The sequence below is a fragment of the Lissotriton helveticus genome, chromosome 10 (genome assembly GCF_964261635.1).
Source record: "Lissotriton helveticus chromosome 10, aLisHel1.1, whole genome shotgun sequence".
Lineage (NCBI taxonomy): Eukaryota > Metazoa > Chordata > Amphibia > Caudata > Salamandridae > Lissotriton > Lissotriton helveticus.
The window spans coordinates 972,779,814-972,797,677 of NC_136071.1; the positions used below are offsets into that span (position 1 = coordinate 972,779,814).

The 17,864-nt window shown below is 44.6% G+C and overlaps 1 protein-coding gene across 1 annotated transcript in view; it reads right to left on the reverse strand.

Moving 5' to 3' along the window:
• The window catches only part of LRRD1 (leucine rich repeats and death domain containing 1), a 234,684-nt gene that overhangs the window by 130,799 nt on the left and 86,021 nt on the right, over positions 1–17,864 (reverse strand). Inside the window, exon 2 of the mRNA XM_078664403.1 lies at positions 12,789–14,373. Coding sequence (XP_078520529.1) covers positions 12,789–14,300 — 1,512 coding nt within the window. The 5' untranslated portion in view covers positions 14,301–14,373. The remainder of the gene's footprint in view (positions 1–12,788; positions 14,374–17,864) is intronic.

Sequence of the window (17,864 nt, forward strand, 5' to 3'; positions counted from 1 at the left end):
CACAGAAACGCAGGAACCTCTGGGAATCTGCGTGCACTGGCACATGAAAATAGGCGTCCCGTAGATCGAGAGAAGCCAGGAAATCTCCCACCGACAGGAAGGGAAGAATCAACTGCAGAGTCACCATTTTGAAGGACCGATGAGGGATACACAAGTTCACCGCCTTCAGATCCAGGACCGGACGGAAGTCCCCATTTGGCTTTTGGATCAAAAACAGGATTGAGTAAACCCCCCGACCCTGTTGTCTCACAGGCACCCTCACCACAGCACCCTTTGACACCAAGTCCCGAACTCCGTCCAACAGAGCACGACATCTTGTCAGAGATCTGGGAACAGGGGTAGCTTTGAACACATCCACCGGAGGAGTCCCAAATTCTATTCTGTAGCCCAGCCGAACCACCTGTAGAACCCACAGATCCCGAACGAACTCCTCCCAGACAGGTAAAAAAGAGGTGAGGCGACCCCCAACCGGCACCTCCAAGGAATCCATCACATAGTCACGACTTGGAGGGACCTGCAGAAGAGGAAGCACCTTGTTGACCCCGGGACTTGTGGAAGGAAGGGACACCCCGGCCACGTCCCCTACCACGAAAGGGCTGAGCAGCCATCTTAGATTGAAACGCCTGCCCAAAAGCCCGCTTATAACCCGCAAACTTCCCTCTCTGAGAAGAGCGGACCGGAGCCAACAATTTTTTGTCCTCAGCTGTCTTTTTAATCAAAGCTTCCAACGGCTCCCCAAACAGCTTAGAGCCCGTGAAGGGAATCTTCATCACGGCCGCCTTCTGAGCAGCTTCCGCCTTCCAAGACTTAAGCCACAACTGCCTCCTAGCAGCAACCGAGGCCCCAGCAGCCGCAGCACTAAGGGAGTCGAAGGACAAGTCAGCCATGAAACGCAACTGCTGCTCCAACATGGACAAAGACTCAGAGGGATCCTCTTCCTGCATGAGCTGCGCAGAAATACCCTGACAGTCCTTAAGAAGCGACTGAACAAGATAGCTGGTGTAAGCAGCAGACCGAACAGCCAGATTGGATGCTGCAAAGGACCGCTTCAAGGCCCCCTCGACACGCTTGTCCCCAGGATCAGAAGGCACCGCATCTTCAGACACCACCAGGCTCTGAGACGCCATACCAGCCAGCAGAGAATCCACTTTCACCACAGCCGGAAACTCCTCCGCGAAGCCCAGCAAGGGATACCTCTTAGCCAGAAACCGGGGAAAGGCATGCCTGTCAACATCCTTCCACTCCCCCTCCAGCACCTTCCTCACAGACGTATGAATGGGGAGGCTTTCCGGATCTTTCTTCAGGTAATTGGCGAAGAAGTCTTCAGACTCTCCACCCTCCACAGGATCAGGGAATCCCAGATTGTCTCGAACATGCTGCATAACACAGCGAAGGTCAGCCCCTTGGACAAAACGACCCTTCACTTCCTCATCAGAGTCAACGTCCGGATCAACCTCAGCCGAGGCATCCAATTTCTGTCTCTTAGGCCCCTTGGGATCATGAGCCACAAAGGCCGCCGCCACAGCAGCCTCAATCATTTTTTGAATATTCGCCATGGAAGGAGCAGTGGAAGAACCAGCGACCACCTCCCCATCCTCACAGCCGAGTTCACGCACGTCTGCACCTCTACCCTCCATGTTGTAAACAGGAGAACAGAAATCCAGACCCCAAGATATACCCAGACCAATCAAAGCAAAAATCCCCAAGGGCCAACCAGGGAAAGCCACCTAGACCTGGAGCCAATCCCTACACAGGACCGAAGGCCGGCCTTCAAACCGCCCTATCAGAGAAGACTACCAAACTACAAAAGGAAAAGACTGAACAGGGCCCAACTGTAAGGATACAAAGAAACCCAGAAGACCCCGTCCCAGGAACCAGTGAACCCAGAGGTAAGAACTCCCCAACTTCCCAGCAGAACTCCACAGCAGAGCAGCAAGAGGCCAAGACACGAAATCAAGCCCCATGCAAATCCCTCCAGTAAAAAACGGCAATAAAGCAAAATTGGACCGCCAGCAGAGGGAGCACCAACAACAGAAACGCGGGGAAGAGAACACTAACCCAGGAAACAAACAACAAAGTCGGACTGAACCTAAATATCGGGCCCCCACGGACCAAACAAAGGCAGTCCCCCCCCCCTCCCCGCAACCCCAGACTCCACCAAGGATTGCAGGAAGCATAAAGAAAAAGGGGAAAAACACGGGCTCGAAGAAACGAGCCCCGAGAGTTACAGACAGAGAAGCCAATCCGGCACGCCCTCGGCGCGCTAAAAAAGCCAGCCACACACCCCCCCTCCCTCCCCGGGTGTACCGGCTAGAGCAGGGAACGAACCCGGAAGAGGGGAGGCTGCAGCAGGGAGTCACCACCCCACAGCAGGCAGTCAGGACCCCCAACCCCACGGTCCCGCTACAGCAGGGACTCAAAGCAAATGCCTACAAGGTAAAAGAAAAACAGGCAAAATAGGGGTTAAAAACGGGCGCTTAGCATCCCGTTCCACACTCACCTTAGATAGGAGGCCAATTCCAGTGCCCCCCTCGACGAAGACTGCTCGGAAGTGATTCCGCAGAAAAAACAAACAGGTTGTTGATTGGCAGGTCACAGGATTATATGCCTCAGGGTATGGGTGTGGCCTGGAGGGAAGGGATGGGTTTCAAGTTGCTTGGGAGTTTCTGGTGGGAGGAGCTATGCTCATGTAGTTAGGACTGGGACGGGGAGGGCTGACGAGGAGGTAATGGCACGCCCCCTACATAGGGAACTGTGAGGAGAACTCTTAAATTGTTGCAAGCCCCACAGGCAGTTTCGGGCTGAAGGCTAAAGCTCCCCTGGCCAATCTAAATTGACGGCTGACCGGTGTCATCTTGGGGAGGTGCACGAAGTCCCTGAACAATGGCAGGCCAGGGCTAGAACACTTTAAGCCCTACCTTAGCCAACAAAGTTTCTTTTGAGGGCATATGCGCTGTGCGCATGTGTCAGTGAAAAAACAGCCTGGCTGCCTGACGCTCGCTAAAGCTCGAGTAGAAGTGCCGGCCAGAAAAACTTCACTAATTTCCTAATTACTATTATATTATAATAGTATTTAGAACATTGATATGTCTATGCTGCAGGAAATAGGGGGGCGCAGCCCCAAAGCCCCTAAGCAACCAGCCGCCGTAAGCAGGTGCGCACCGGTGACCGGTGACCGGTGACCGTGCTCTTGCACTATAATAAAGCAAAGCAGCAGAGGCGATGCTGAGCTGTCTGTCTGCACTGCAGTGCAGAGCTGTAGCTGTGTTTGTGTTACACAGCGAGCCAGCGTAACCAGATTGGTGTCACCCCATGATGGGGTGACACCCGGTGCGGTCCGCACCACCCGCAGCCCCCTAGTGACGCCACTGCCAGGGAAACACGTTTCAGCGTGGGTTGGAAGTTCTCTGATAGAAAGTGCGGCTTTCAGAGGGCGATCATAACTGCTAATGTAAACAATATATAGGCAAAAAAAAAGCTCACTTGAGCTTCAGCGCCCAGCACCACAAATGTATTAAGAAAGGATTATCAACACGCAATACAAATTAAAAAAATTCTAAACATTTTGAAAAAACATTGTTATTTTTTTATTTAGTAATCGCTGATTATATTTAATTTAAAGAGTGGATTCCAAAAGTTTTGCTTAGCTGGTTGCTTCTGAGTAAGGGTCCCCATGTTACTCCATGAAGTCACAATCTGATAATGTCCTACTCCTGCTGTGGTAATCAGCACTGTGACTGACATAACAATCTTTAGGAAGGTCGAAATGGCAAGGCAAAAGAGCGCCTTAAATCTGACGCTCTTTTCAATCAGGCCTGGGGTTCATTGGCAAATGTTTTTTTTAGGTCTCGCCTACGCAGCGAACATGCACTGCATAGGAGGGCCTTTAGCTGTTGCTCTGCTCTTTTTGTAAGCACATACTCATGCTTGTGGGGGCATCCACCTTGCGGGAGCGAGCAGGGGCGGGCCACAAGCACGAGTATGTGCTTCCAAAAGGAGCAGACTGCGCACGCACACACGCACCACTCCCGGGCTTGTTTGTGCCTGCAGCCCAGCAGATTGCCGTAACCTCCGTAGGCCTCCATTCTGAATTTATTTGACATTTGTTCTTGCTTCCTTTTAGCCCATTACTCTCGAGACTCAAGCAGCGCATTGCCTTTTCAGGCTCCAGAACATATGATTTTTTTCGTTCACGTTAAGTCACAAGACCCAGGTGGTGAATACCTGCCCTTAGCCCCTGCACAGTAAATATTTGTAATATCTTCAGCGACTTTTTGTTTTTTGCAAGTTTTTGGAGACTAGTCAGGGTAGAAGAGAATCTGGAGTCTCTTGTCTTTGAACTTCTCTTTTGTTGCCTTCATGCCTCTAGCATCAAGTACCTATGTTTGAGTTCATATGCGCTGAAGAGCAAGGTTACCACAATTAATTATACATTCAAACATTCACCGTTCATCGTCTCCTTTTAGCACAGATATCCTGACATTCTTGATCAATTCAAAATGAGTACAGTAAAATCCAGCATTTGCAACGCAATAGGTCTCGCTTTCACGCAAGTTTGAGCTTTTGACATTGCAAATAACAATGCCTTTTATTTTTGTTTTCGTTTTAAAAACATAAATAGAAGGCATTGTCATTTACAATGCCAATAGCTTAAACTCACGTAAATGCGAGATCTATTGCATTGCAAATGCTTGTTTTTTAAAGAACCATGACATGTCTGCATCATAGGGCTTTTTTTGTAATTGAATTCGAACAATAAAGGCAGGCCGGTGTGGATATGGTGGCAACACAGATGATGAAAGGATGGAGGGCGGGTGGGGAGCAGGAAAAAAGGGGCCATGACATGTCCAGGGGAGTTTGCATCATAGCGCTTTTTCTGTGATGGTGGGTGTGGGCTAACATAAGAATGGGAGGGAGGGGCAACACAGAAAGCAGGTGGGAGAAAAAAAGTAAACATTGACAATTGGAGGCTGGTAGAGAGCAGACGGAAGGGGGAAATACCAGACGGAGCCAGCTACAAAAGAGGTACTCAGCAGAGTGCTCTAACAACAAACAAAAACAACCATTGGCAAAGCCAAAAGGTGTTGCCTTTGCAAGAGGTTCTATTTTTGTTTTCCCTATTCTACAGTAGTTGTGCGGATAGTAAATGTAGATTGTTTGTGTTAATAAAATATTTTTTAAAGATTTGCTGATAAGGTGATGTATATTGGAGTTTTGTATGCCACTGTAGACCTATTGGCTTTGCAAATGTATTTTGTCGATGTTAGGCAGCTGAAGCATTAATGCTCTACACTACCTCAACGGCACTGGCAACCATTACTGCAGATTACATAAGCTCTCTTTGGAATGTGTTCAGCGAACAATAGTAAAAGCTTTTGTGAAGCCATTTTAGGTCAGCACACAGAGGCTTGGTTCTTTCAGTAAAAGAGGGCTTCTTATTTGAGCCTCCATTCAGTACAGAAGTTGAATGCATATGGTATGTATACATAAACCGAATTAAAAGGCAGCAGAGCTCTGTATAGTGTCAAGGCAGAGCTATCACAACATATGATAAATGTGGTAGCTGGTTTGTGGAGTCTTGCTAATGCGGTTTGACGTAAAAGTGTGAATCAATGTCTGTAAATCAATCACTTCTTGCATCATCGTTTCCGTGCAACCCATCAGAATACTTGAGTCACTTCACGCAGCGCAAAGAAGATGAAGCAGAATGCTTACACAACTGCTTTCCTTGCTCCTGAAGATTACCCTTTGGAACAAGCGGGGTACCACAAGACTGTGCAATAATGGTTAATTTGATAAAATATATAGCTGTAAAGTTTTGGATTACCATATATGGTTGCAATAAATATTGTTAGTGCATTGTGCCTCTGTGTGATGATTGGCGGTCTCACATGCACGTGTAGCTATCCATTAGAAGCAGTTGTAACGAGGGGCCGGGTAGCTAAAGCGGGACTCAGAGGGGTGAGACGGAAAGAGTGGCCAATGAAAGAGGGGGCAAGAAGCCATGAGGGAGGAGGTGGGTGGACAGAAGAGACCCCTCGGAAAACAGCAAGTGTAACAAGATAAGGACACGATTTACAGTGTTTTTTACAGAAACAGAGCTAGGAGAATCAACAATACAAAGAAACAAAAGTGAACCATCCCAAAACATGGGCTGAAAGAAGCAAAATGATAATGTGCATACATGAACTTAAATAGACAAAAATAAACCGTTTGTTTTATAAAATACATAGGTATAATGTTTTGGGCTTGCATATATGGTTTTGATAATTATTGTTAATCCATTGTGACTCTCTGTGATGAGTGGAGGTCTCACTTGTGCGTATAGCTCTCCATTGGAAGTAGTTGTAACGAGGTGCCAGGAAGCTAAAACGGAACTCAGAGGGGACGAGATGGAAAGAACGGACGACGACGCAGGGGACAAGCAGTGATGAGGGAGGGGTGGGTGGACGGAACAGGCGCCCTCGGAAAACAGCAAATGTGACGAGATAAGGACAAGATTTACAAGGCTGTTTAGGGAAACAGTGCTAGGAGCATCAACACTACAAAGAAACAAAAGGGAACCCTCCCAAAGCATGGGCTGAAAGAAGCAAAAAAAATAGTACACATACAAGAACTGAAATAGGCAAAAGTGAAAGGATACAGATACGGCTTTGGCTGACCAACCTGACCCTGCGACAGCACAATACCCCTTGACTCAAGTGGCACCTCTTTCCATGCTCACGTAGAATGTGCATGGCCTGGGAGACAAAATTAAGAGGGGTCTAGTTCTGCAGTGTATCAAACAGAGCTCTCCAGAAGTAGTATTGCTGCAGGAAACACACCTTACTGGCACCACATGTAAAGCAATGGACAGATGGGGGTACAAGATGGTAGCGCACTCGGAATTCTCCTCAGGATCCCGGGGGGGTGGGCATATTGGTTAGATAACACTCCCCACTGATTATACACAACATTAAAACTGATGGTCATGGGTGTTTTGCCGCCATAATAGATCAGTGGGAGGGAGAATCCATCAATGTAGTCTCAGTCTACATCCCCCCAGCACTACATGCGATAACACTCTTAGCAAAATTTTGCTTGACCTCCCGGTGGGGGAGCTGCTGATTGGAGGGGATTTTAATGCCATTATAGATGGGACTATTGATCGATACCCTGCAAAGACGGGTGACTCTGGTGTGTCTCGCCTTAGGAGCTTTATGGAGGCACTTGGGTTTACTGATGTGTGGCGCTGGCACCACCCAATGGCACGACAATTCACATTCCACTCTGGGGTACATAATAGCCTCACAAGAATAGATTACTTCTTGGCCTCAGCGGGTAGTCTTAACAACATCTAAAGTATAGAAATCTGACCCAGGGGTATCTCAGACCATTCCCCGTTGCAACTACAATACACATACTACCACAAGACACGGCGGCGTATTTACCCGATATATCCAGGCTACTTACAGGTCCCTAAGATCAAGAAGGCCGTTGTTAAGGCGACTGATCACTATTTTCGAGGGAATACTACGTCGGTTAGCTCCCCCACCACTTTATGGGAGGCGTACAGAACTGTCCTGCGAGGACAGGCCATTGCTTCGATAACAGGGCACAAGCAGGAGAGAAGCAGCAAGAGCTACAGAATTTGGAGCTAGAGTTATGTGACGAGGAGACCCGACATAATGATAACTCCACCCATGACACGTCCCAGACCTTGCGCCTGAAACAGCAGCAGCACAGAGAGTACCTTCGGATAATGACCACACAGCAGTTAACGACCACGCAACACAGGGTATATGAGGCTGGGGACAAGGCCGGAAAACTCCTGGTGTGGCTGGACAAAAGGGAGAGGGGTAATAGATGGATTTCGCAGATTTGTACGGAGGAGGGAGGGAAGACAACAGACCCGCGGGCAATAGTAGACGCACTAGCGCAACACTTTTGAGGGGTGTACGCATCAGCCTCTGAGATGTCACAGGAGGAGGCGATGACCTACATTAAAGATATTGACATGCCCAAGCTCGCCCCAGAGGCGGCGCTTTCCCTCGAGGCAGTCCTCTCGGTGGAGGAATTACAAGCGGCGATTGTGGTATTCATCAATCGGGGGTGTCCCCGGAAGTGGAGGAAAATCTGGAGGGCGTGGAACAAATTTAGGGGAGACATATTCAAGCCGCCACGAGATCGGGAAGATGAGTGCTCGGAAGGAGAACAATGATGATGGAGTTGTAAATAATACGAGAAACTCTAACAGCGGGATGCATACTATTGAACTACCTGAAACAAAAATGTATGATTGTATATTGGAAATTTACTCTTTACCTATAAAATGGCTTCAGATTTTGTACTGTGATACTACTGCATTCAATAAAAAGTTTACGGAAAAAAGTGAAAGGATACAAATAATAGGCCACTGCTTCGTGGGAAGGAACAAGACACAAGAAGGTGGTACAAAAAACCCAGATTACCCAGATAGAAGCAAGCTTTTAGGAAGGACACACAAAGAAATGACTCAAAAGCAATGGGCGGGCTGTAAGCTCATAGAGTGGATACAGCATGTCTCTAGGAGACAGTGCATGCGCTGCCTAGGCGAGACCTAAAATAGGTCCCAAAAGTGCCAGCAGTGGAAGGACACAAGTACTTGAACCATGCTCCAGGGAAGGCAACACACGCAAGAACAGGAAGTAGTGCTGACAAGCAGGGATTCAAGAAATTGAGAGTGTCAGGAAGTATGCTTTGTTTAGTAGAGACTTGAAAAAGTTATGGTGGGTTGCTGTTGTCTCTCCCACCAAGCAATCAGGAGAGGACCTTAAATCTAGTCCTCTTGCAGAAACAGATAAAACACTCCATAAAATCAAGCAAGGCTACAGCACAGCATGGGCACCTAGGGAGCAATATGTATCTGATTATACATGATTCCTAGGAAGTCCAGTAGGGCTCCATGGGGAATGTACATAAAGGAAGAGGGCACTGTAAAAAGCAGCTAAACAGAAAGCAAGGATAAAAGAGCCTGGCCCAGTATAGTGTCTGGGTGAAAACAGCGCCACAGGTTGTGAAAGCTTGCAAGCAACAGCTTCCAGTGAAGCAGAAAGTGTAGCTCGTCATGTGCTGCATTTACACGTCTGACCGTGCTGGTTGCAAGAGAGAGAAGGACTGAATACAGCTCCCAAGAGGTACTTCTGCTGCAAGGTTCCGGTGGGTGAGATGCAGCTGCCCGATATCTTGCAAGGAAGAGTGAACCATGTGAAAGGAGGTACTATAGTATGGCAGAAGATGCTGTTTAGAGAAAAGTGGCTGCACAGAAGTAGCTAAACAGAGTTGCCTTTGCAACTGGGCATCCAGAGTTTACATGCTGAACAAGTTGCGAAAAAAGGTTTCGGCAACTGTGTAAACCGATTTCAATAGGACGACCATCTTCGCTAAGGAGATGTCCCTCTCAGCCAATGGAGTTGCAGCATTATCATGGGTTTACCTTGTACACCACTGCATCATCACGTTTTAACTCGGCAGCCATAGTAGGTGAGGTGACACCTTCCAACAGCCCATAGGAGGGCGATACAAACAGTGATTGAGAGGAAGCAAATAATTTTTGCCTATTCAAATCATGTCCACATCACTGCCAACATGTGGGTGGGCCCAAAGTCTCTGTCCATATAGTGCTTCAAAAATCTGCTTTTTAGGTTGATCAAATGAGGTTCAGTGACAGCTATGCTGTCAAGCACCATCACAAAATAAAATGATGGACGTAGTGTTGAAAATTTTCAAACACTCACCCCAGTCACAGATCTGGGTTTAATTATCGTTATTTTGCTTGCCACTTAATCCCCGTTTGGACCCAGGCATATGCAAATCAGTCTTGACCCTGCTCCCCATGGAACAGTCCAGCCAAAACTGCCAGGTCAGGTCCTCTCTCAACCGGAAACAAGCATCCTGGGACCGGTTTTGGGGCATCACCCCTCTTCAGCCAGGCTAGCTTGAATCCAGTGGCGCAGCGAGCAAGGAAGGCACATATGGACATACCCATCCCGCTTAAGACGCACATTGAATAACATGATGGACGAAGTGTTGAATCTTTTCAAACACTCCCTCCAGTCACAGATCTGGGTTTAATTCATCATTATTTTGCAGGGTCAAGACTGATTTGCATATGTCTGGGTCCAAACTGGGGTGGCATGGCGAGCAACTTAAAACAATGGATTTAACTCAGATCTGTGGCTGGTGGTGAATGTTTGACAATGTTCAGTATTCCGTCCATCATCATTTTGTGTTGTTATGCTATCAAGCCGGGCTGATAAAGGGACAATTCTTTTTAAGATGTATCTACTGGCTACCAAAGATGCATCCTAGTCCATTTTGAACATTAATTGCTGGTATCTGAAAGGAGCAACCCAGAAACAACTCTTCTCAGGCTCGAGGGAGAATAGTTAAAGGAGAGATTTTACATAAGACTTGGTTTAAATTCTGCTGGATACTGCAATAAGAATCTCTATCTATGCTATCCGTGACTTTTTTTTGGGTGGACATTTTTAACGTTGTCTGTCATCCATTTTTTAGAGCTGCTCACAACCCTGAAACAGGAAATGATTACAAGAGCAAAAGGTTGCATGTTTGTCTTGCTAGAAAGTAAAAGAAACAGTGGCTGCTGCATTAGGTCTGAGCACTGCATCGCTGTTTTCCTCTATTGTCATTTCCTGTTTCACAAGTTGAGGACACGTTAGCTTTTAAACAGCGCAAGTCCCCTTTTACAATTGCCAAGCAGCTGGCTTTAATCATAATGTAGTTTAAAGGAACAAATTGGATTGTTGAAAAGCATACTATCTCTCTAGAATGGCAGAAGGAGTGGACGTGGCAGTAGAGATAGCTGCTAAAATGAACGTGGCAGTGGGTGACCTGTATAATGACACTGGATTTTATACATTTCAAACACTTCAGATGGCAAAAGGTATCCTCATGGGATGGTACACTGCTCAAGGCCGTGAGAAAACCATGAGCGAACAATGCTGAAGTGTCCCCAATGCACAGGGCAGGGGAGACCATACTGGAGCTGGGATGTAGTAGAAGAGCAGTGACCTGACTATGCACAGAATTATCACGTAAGATACAGATTGAATTGCAAGAATTAGGGAATACCAGGGCAACTGACCTAAGCATGAAGATAACAGACTCAGAATTGATAGCAATAGACCTATATCCAAACATAGTGTCCAGAAATGCAGGTTCAAGCTTATCCTGCATAATATACTTTACCTCACATACCTGATACCTAAGTAATTGCATACAATGTACTATGCAATCCCAAATGTATGCCTGAAATGCCGCGTGAACAATGTAAGCCTATTACAGACATAAGTAACAATACACAAATTCTCAAACAAGATCTTAGACACTACTGAACAGTTGGCAGAAATCAGAATAAAATATAATGCCAAGATCTGCCTACCGGGCTTACTAACCCAAACCAAGAACAACAAATACAAATATTGATTTGTGGATATGGCACCTCTGTTGGCCAACAGACAAATGGTCACAATGTGGAGCTAAAGGATGCAATTATGCAACAGCAGAATTAGTAGGGAGAATCTTCTCACAAATAGTCATGAAGTCATTAATATACATAGACAATTGAGTCATGATGCGATATCCCAAAAGTACCCCCTGCCCCTCCCATAAGAGATACCCCTTACCTTGTTCGCCCCCTGCCTCCTGCCTCTTGACCCCCAAGTCTTTATGTTATGTAACCTCGCCAGGTGATAAGATGGGACTGTTTAACCTGAACCTGCGTCCCTCTGAGGCATATTTACTGTAAAATGGCAGATGATAATGTTTATCGGATCATGATGCACTGTCCCCTTATTGATGGTTAAATGTTTCCACCTAAACCAGTAAGGTACAGAATGCAAAATAGACAAAAAATAGTCCTGTGATAATGAACAACACTGATTCATTTGTTAATAATCTGCAAAAATAAAACATATAAGAAACAAAAATCTTACTACAATGGTTGAAATTCTCCCCGAACTTTCTGAAGCAGATGAAATAGTATGAACAAGTAATGCATTCAGGACTGAATTAATATTGTAAAAATATTCTCCTTAATGGCCCCAGAAAACAGTTATGCAAGCTGTGTGGTGTTACAGATATATTCATATTTAAGAATCATCAAAATAAGGAAATCATAGAAATACAAAGAAGGAGTCTATGCGCCATACCAAATCAGGACACCATCCTTGACACCTGTGAAGGTGTACCGAGTTACCACTGCGGTTGTAACCCTTGGTATGCTGTTGATGCAACCATTTTCAACAGTTTTCACTTTCTTGTGACCAGACGTTATTATTTGTAAGTCAACACTCAGATTCTTAATCTGATTCCAACAGAAGTTGTGTTCCCAAACCGTACTAGGTCTAGTTGGTCTTTCTTTTAGTGGGACAGCAAATCTTGCTGCTGAGCACTGGGTGGATTTGCTTTAATTGCATGGGTAGTGTGGCATGGGGAGTTATTAAAGGGGGGAGGCGATCTTCAAAGAGAGTGGGCGTGGAATGGCCTTAGTGGAGTTTCTCCGTATAAACATATTGTGCATGGGAAAGGAAGTAGCAACGTAAGGATCTGCTGCACTTGAATTGCCAAAGAAGTTGCTTGAGTTGTAGTTTATTTTTACCTAATTGTGGTGGTAGTGGAGGTGGTGGTGCTGGTGGTGAAGGAGGAGGGGGGCGTTGGTGGTGTGGCGTTGGTGTTTATATTATGACTTTTTGGAACACAGTTTCTCCATAAACTAGACATAAAAAGTGATCCCAGATAGATCCTACCTTCATTCCATTTACTTGAGAGATCTCCAGTCTTTTCAGCGACGCAAGGTGGCAGATTTCAACTGGAAAAGATGTGAATGCATTGTTACTCAGGTTTAATTCTTCGATCACTTGAAGTTTGGCCATCTCTGCAGGAGTGCCAATTATCCGATTCTCTGAGAGGTCAAGTTTGTGAAGTTTTTCTAAGCTGCACACTTCAACAGGAAAAGATTCAAACTTGTTGCAGCGCAACAAAAGCACAGACAGATTTTTTAGTTTGGAAACATCCTGGTGAATAGCACTCAGTTCATTTTTGCTCAGATCAAGATGCTGGAGATTCAAGAGGCTGCACAGGTATACAGGGAATACTGAAAGCTTGTTTTCGCTTAAGTCTAAAAAGGTAAGGGCCACAATGTATGTTAAATCAGCAGGTAACTCTACAATGCAATTTCCTCTCAGATTCAGGTACTTCAGTTTAGCTAAAGAACACAATGCGGGAGGAAATTCTGATAGTTTGTTAAAACTTAGATTCATTTTATTGAGATTTTTACAATTTTTTATTTCTATTGGAATGCATGTTAGGGTGTTCTCAGAACATCCAAGTTTAAAGAGGACTGGGAGTTGGGAAATTTGTTCTGGTAAGTTTTCTAGGGCATTTCTGTGTAATGAAAGTTTTTGTAGTTTTTTGAGTTTATTGATCTGCTGGGGAAGCTGTGTGATCTGATTGCCAGAGAGGAATAAACATTCTAGCCTAATGCAAAAGCAAACCTTCTCTGTGAGGCCCTTCAGTAAATTATTGGCAAGGCTCAGAATCTTAAGTTCTTGAAGGTTCACCACTTTGTCTGAAATGGACTCCAACTTGTTGCCATCTACCCTGAGCTCCTCCAAATTAAGCAAATCGTACAACTGCACAGGTAAAAAAGTGAGCTTGTTGTTATTCAGTGAGAGCTCTCTTACACTTTGCAGTTCCTTAATTTCCTTGGGTAGACTCAAAATCAGGTTGCCAGACACGCTAAGTTTCACTAGATTCGGGAGGTAGCAGATGGCCTTCGGCAGCCGTGGCAATTGATTGTTATCGAGGTTGAGCACGCGCAAGTTTGTCAGGTTGGTCATTGATGCCGGCAGAACTTTTAACTTGTTCTCGCTTAGCCCTAAAATCTCAAGTGTTATTAGATCCCCCAGATTAGCAGGTAATTCCTCCAGGGCATTGTGACTGATAAAAAGCTGCCTAATGTTTTCAAGCTTTAATACTTCACCTGGAAGGACTGATATTTGGTTCTGACTGATATTTAAAGCAGTTAACCAAGAAAGACGGTGTATTTCAGGTGGTAATGCAGTCAGTTTATTATCGTCCATTGATAATATTTGCAGCCTCACCAGGTTGCCCACATCATTTGGTAAGGTTCTGATTTCATTGTGGTTCAGGTATAATTGTCTTAAGTTTTGAAACTGGAAAACATGTTGAGGTATTTCCTTCAATCCTTTAGCATTCATTTCCACCATGAAGGGGTCATTTCCGTTGCTAAACGGCATCCTCACTTATTCGGTCTCAGCAGGGCGCACTGCGACTTCTGAGGTGTTATTTGTGTTCAAAAAGTTTCATAATCTGAAAAGACACATACATACATCACAGTGAGTAATTTTCGTAAATATAACATTTTACAAAAACAACAAGGGGGATGGAAGACTTGCAAATACTTTCTTAAGGGTGGTGCAATTAATGCAAAACAATCAAATGCTTTGTAAAAGCAAGTAACCGAGTGATTAAATATTGACACAAAATCATTGAAGGGAAGGGAGGAAATGTTTTTTAAGGGCCCACCGAAGATTCGGTTTTATTAACAAATGTATAAAGCGAGAATTTGCATTTTGCCCCCTCTGTTGCATCTGTCCCTTTTCCCTCCATGGGCCCCAGTGGAAGTGGCCTAGTTACTCTGGTGTGCACCGGGTATCACTGACACCGGCCAGTTATACCTCACCATTAATATGCTAGACTGAGTTAAGCAGCGGAAACACAGGTGGTGTTACTGCACCCTTTTAAATGTGCTAGTCATGGATTCTGGGTCATTTTCCTGGATGAAATTCCACCTGCTGAACGTAGATGTGAACCTGACAACTGCTGCCACCAGATTCCCATCCTCCTGAGTATGTCCTCTTTGTGTTTCCATATTCCCCGTTTGTTTTCTACAGAAGCACAGACAGAGCTGCGGTCACTGCTTTTGGTTTGGGTTGCTCCTCTATCATGGATAGTTTATCTGACATGGAAGTACTTGATGCTGATACTTTGGCCTGATGTTTTCTAAAGTCAGGCCAAAAGCGGAATTGGTTATGGAAATCAGTGGGCGCATTGGTGTCAGTTAATCAACACAAAACTTGCTCTGCCTTGAGGGGGGATGGGGAACATATTCTGGCACCATGCTCAGACTAGCTGGGCCCAAAAGGACCCTCGTTTGTCCACCCCTGGGTTGATCTTGCTACCCCCTGTGGCTCCTGAGGTTTGCAAACCCTAACTGCTGGTACCTGAACACAGAGTAAGCTTCATCGCTGAGGTTAAGAACCGTGTCAAAGCTTTATTGGCCTGTGCTAAGTTCATGGACTCTGAACTATGTCAGCAGAGCCAAAATTGGCCCAAAACTGGCCCATAAAGTTTGCAACCAGTTTGCGGTGTATGGCCAAATCAGGGCACGTACAGGGGTGCATCAGTTGGGTGCAGGGCCTGTCCCCTGGACAGGTCCTGTGGCCACCCAGTGATGTGCACAGTTGAAGGCCTGTGAGCAGCTGGTGCTGGCAGCCCACAGTGATTTGGGAACAGGGCCTGGCCATAGATAAGGCCCTGCAGCTAATTTCCAAAGCACACGGGTGTGCAGCCGAGGCTGGCTGCCTGCAGCAGGTTGGAAAGGAGCCTGCCAGGCTCTGCAAGCAACACCACTGCACATGGTCGAAGGTTGTACCCAACGGGTATTGTCCACCCAAGGTGGCAGGCTCAATGCCTGGCTAAGGCTGACTCTTACTGACCACAGCCACAGGCTGAACGTAGCAGGTGCTAGCCACCTGCTGCCAATTGTAACATTTTGGGGTGTGGTTTTATGTTAAAAAAACACAAAAACAGACAAAGATTAAAATGAAGTTATAGTTAGTTTTCGGTAGAATACCTAAATGTAATTTTTTTTTAACTCAGAAATTCACTAAAACAAAAACACAGCAGTAGTGCAGTTATGATTACAAACAAAACTGAAAAAACAGTGAGATGTGCAAGGTATGGTTAGGACCACAATCATAACTCGTAAAATAGCCATGTAAACCATAACTTATTGAGCAAATGCAATGCGTATGACCCTATAATACATATCAATAAATAACAACACCTAAAACACAATGTAATTAAATAACACAGCATCAAAACAATAAATAAGAAGAAGACATACATGGTTGTCTCTTCCATGGTGCTACAGATAATGTGATCTACTATGTCATTTTTAAGATTATGTATGATATTTATAATTACATCTGTCCCAACAAGCGTCAGATTATAAGCATTCCATTTATGCAGTCATGAATTGCGAATCTAACCATACCTTGCAAATGTACATTTAGGTATTATGGCCAACGCTAAACCTAACTTCACATAAACCAATGTTTTTTAATATATACAAATATATATATATATATGCTCCAAACTCCTCCGTTCTAAACACTCGGTGAAGGATCACAGCACCACACGCAGAGGATTCAAGTACGTGTTGTTTTATTATTTTAAACCATAGTGCATACCAAAACGGTAGAGGACGGTCTACACGTTTCGGCTCCCAGCCTTCTACTGGACCATAGAGTCCGCGTGCCTAGAATGTCTCTTTTAAAGTGCTCATTGTGTGCAATTACATTTGTTTCTATTAGAAGAAAGACTAGACGTAAACAAATCCTAACAAGCAGTGCATGTATTTACAATTAATTCCATTTCGGGCTGAGATAGATACCTAAAGATCAAAATCAATCTGTTGAGGTGCAAGTTACGCATGAGTTTGAGAGAAAAGGTACAGGCATCACCAGTGATTAATCATTGTTAAAAACACATGCATCTTAAAATGTAAAGTACACTATTTTTCACATGTGTTTAAAACGGAAGCAAAGAGATCCAAACAGTAAAGTAGTTAGAGCATATTTTGTGTTTTTGCTGGCAGTGACTTGTAAAGCACATTCCAGTCACTGCACCTGCTCACTTTAGATGAATCGTTCTTTATTTCACGAGGTTTAAAGTGCAGAATTCTCATTGTCTAATATTCAAGAGGGTATAAGGGAGAAGAGATGAAGAGAAACAGGGACAAAGTGTGTGTAGACAATTTACTCTGCCCTAGATGTCAGTTGAGCAGCAAGACAGGAGAAACAGGGAGAGAGGTGAGGGAGAGAGAAGTGTAATTTTCAGTCCTCAATTTTAAAGTGACCAGTGCAAATCCGAGAGTGATAATAATTATTAGTAAAAGATTTTTCTTGTAAAGTACATTTTGATTTCATAAACCTTATGCTTTCTCGTTTCTTTCATTCAATTCTTGCTATTCTTTCATGATTAAAAAAAGGCAATACAGTTTCTATACTCAATTTTTACGATTATAGTAATCACACAATGTTCCATTGGGAGATGACAATGTCCCAATTATTCACTTCTTGTCTTTTCTTCACTGCCTTAATGATGTCATGAATTACAAAAACACAATGCCCTCACAGGATTTGTTTCACAATACTTCAATAGATACAATTAAGTCACCAAACAGTGATCTTCAATCAACAAAATGCAAGGAAATACAATTTGTGATGTTATTTATTCACAATTTTAAAACTTGAATATGGCAACATACATACTACTCAGATATTAGCAGTTAATTATCAGTAGTATACAACACTTTTCGCTCCTTCATATGGACTAATAAAAAGACCATATATCACATTCTTTTTAGAATATCAATGAACCCATTTTGAGGTCAGAACCATGATTTTTATAATTGCGAAACAGTGTTTAGCTGTCGACGTTTCGGTCCCCCGTTGGTCTATACAATCCTTGGGACCATCATCAGGACGGACAAGTTGCACTTCATAATCAATCAC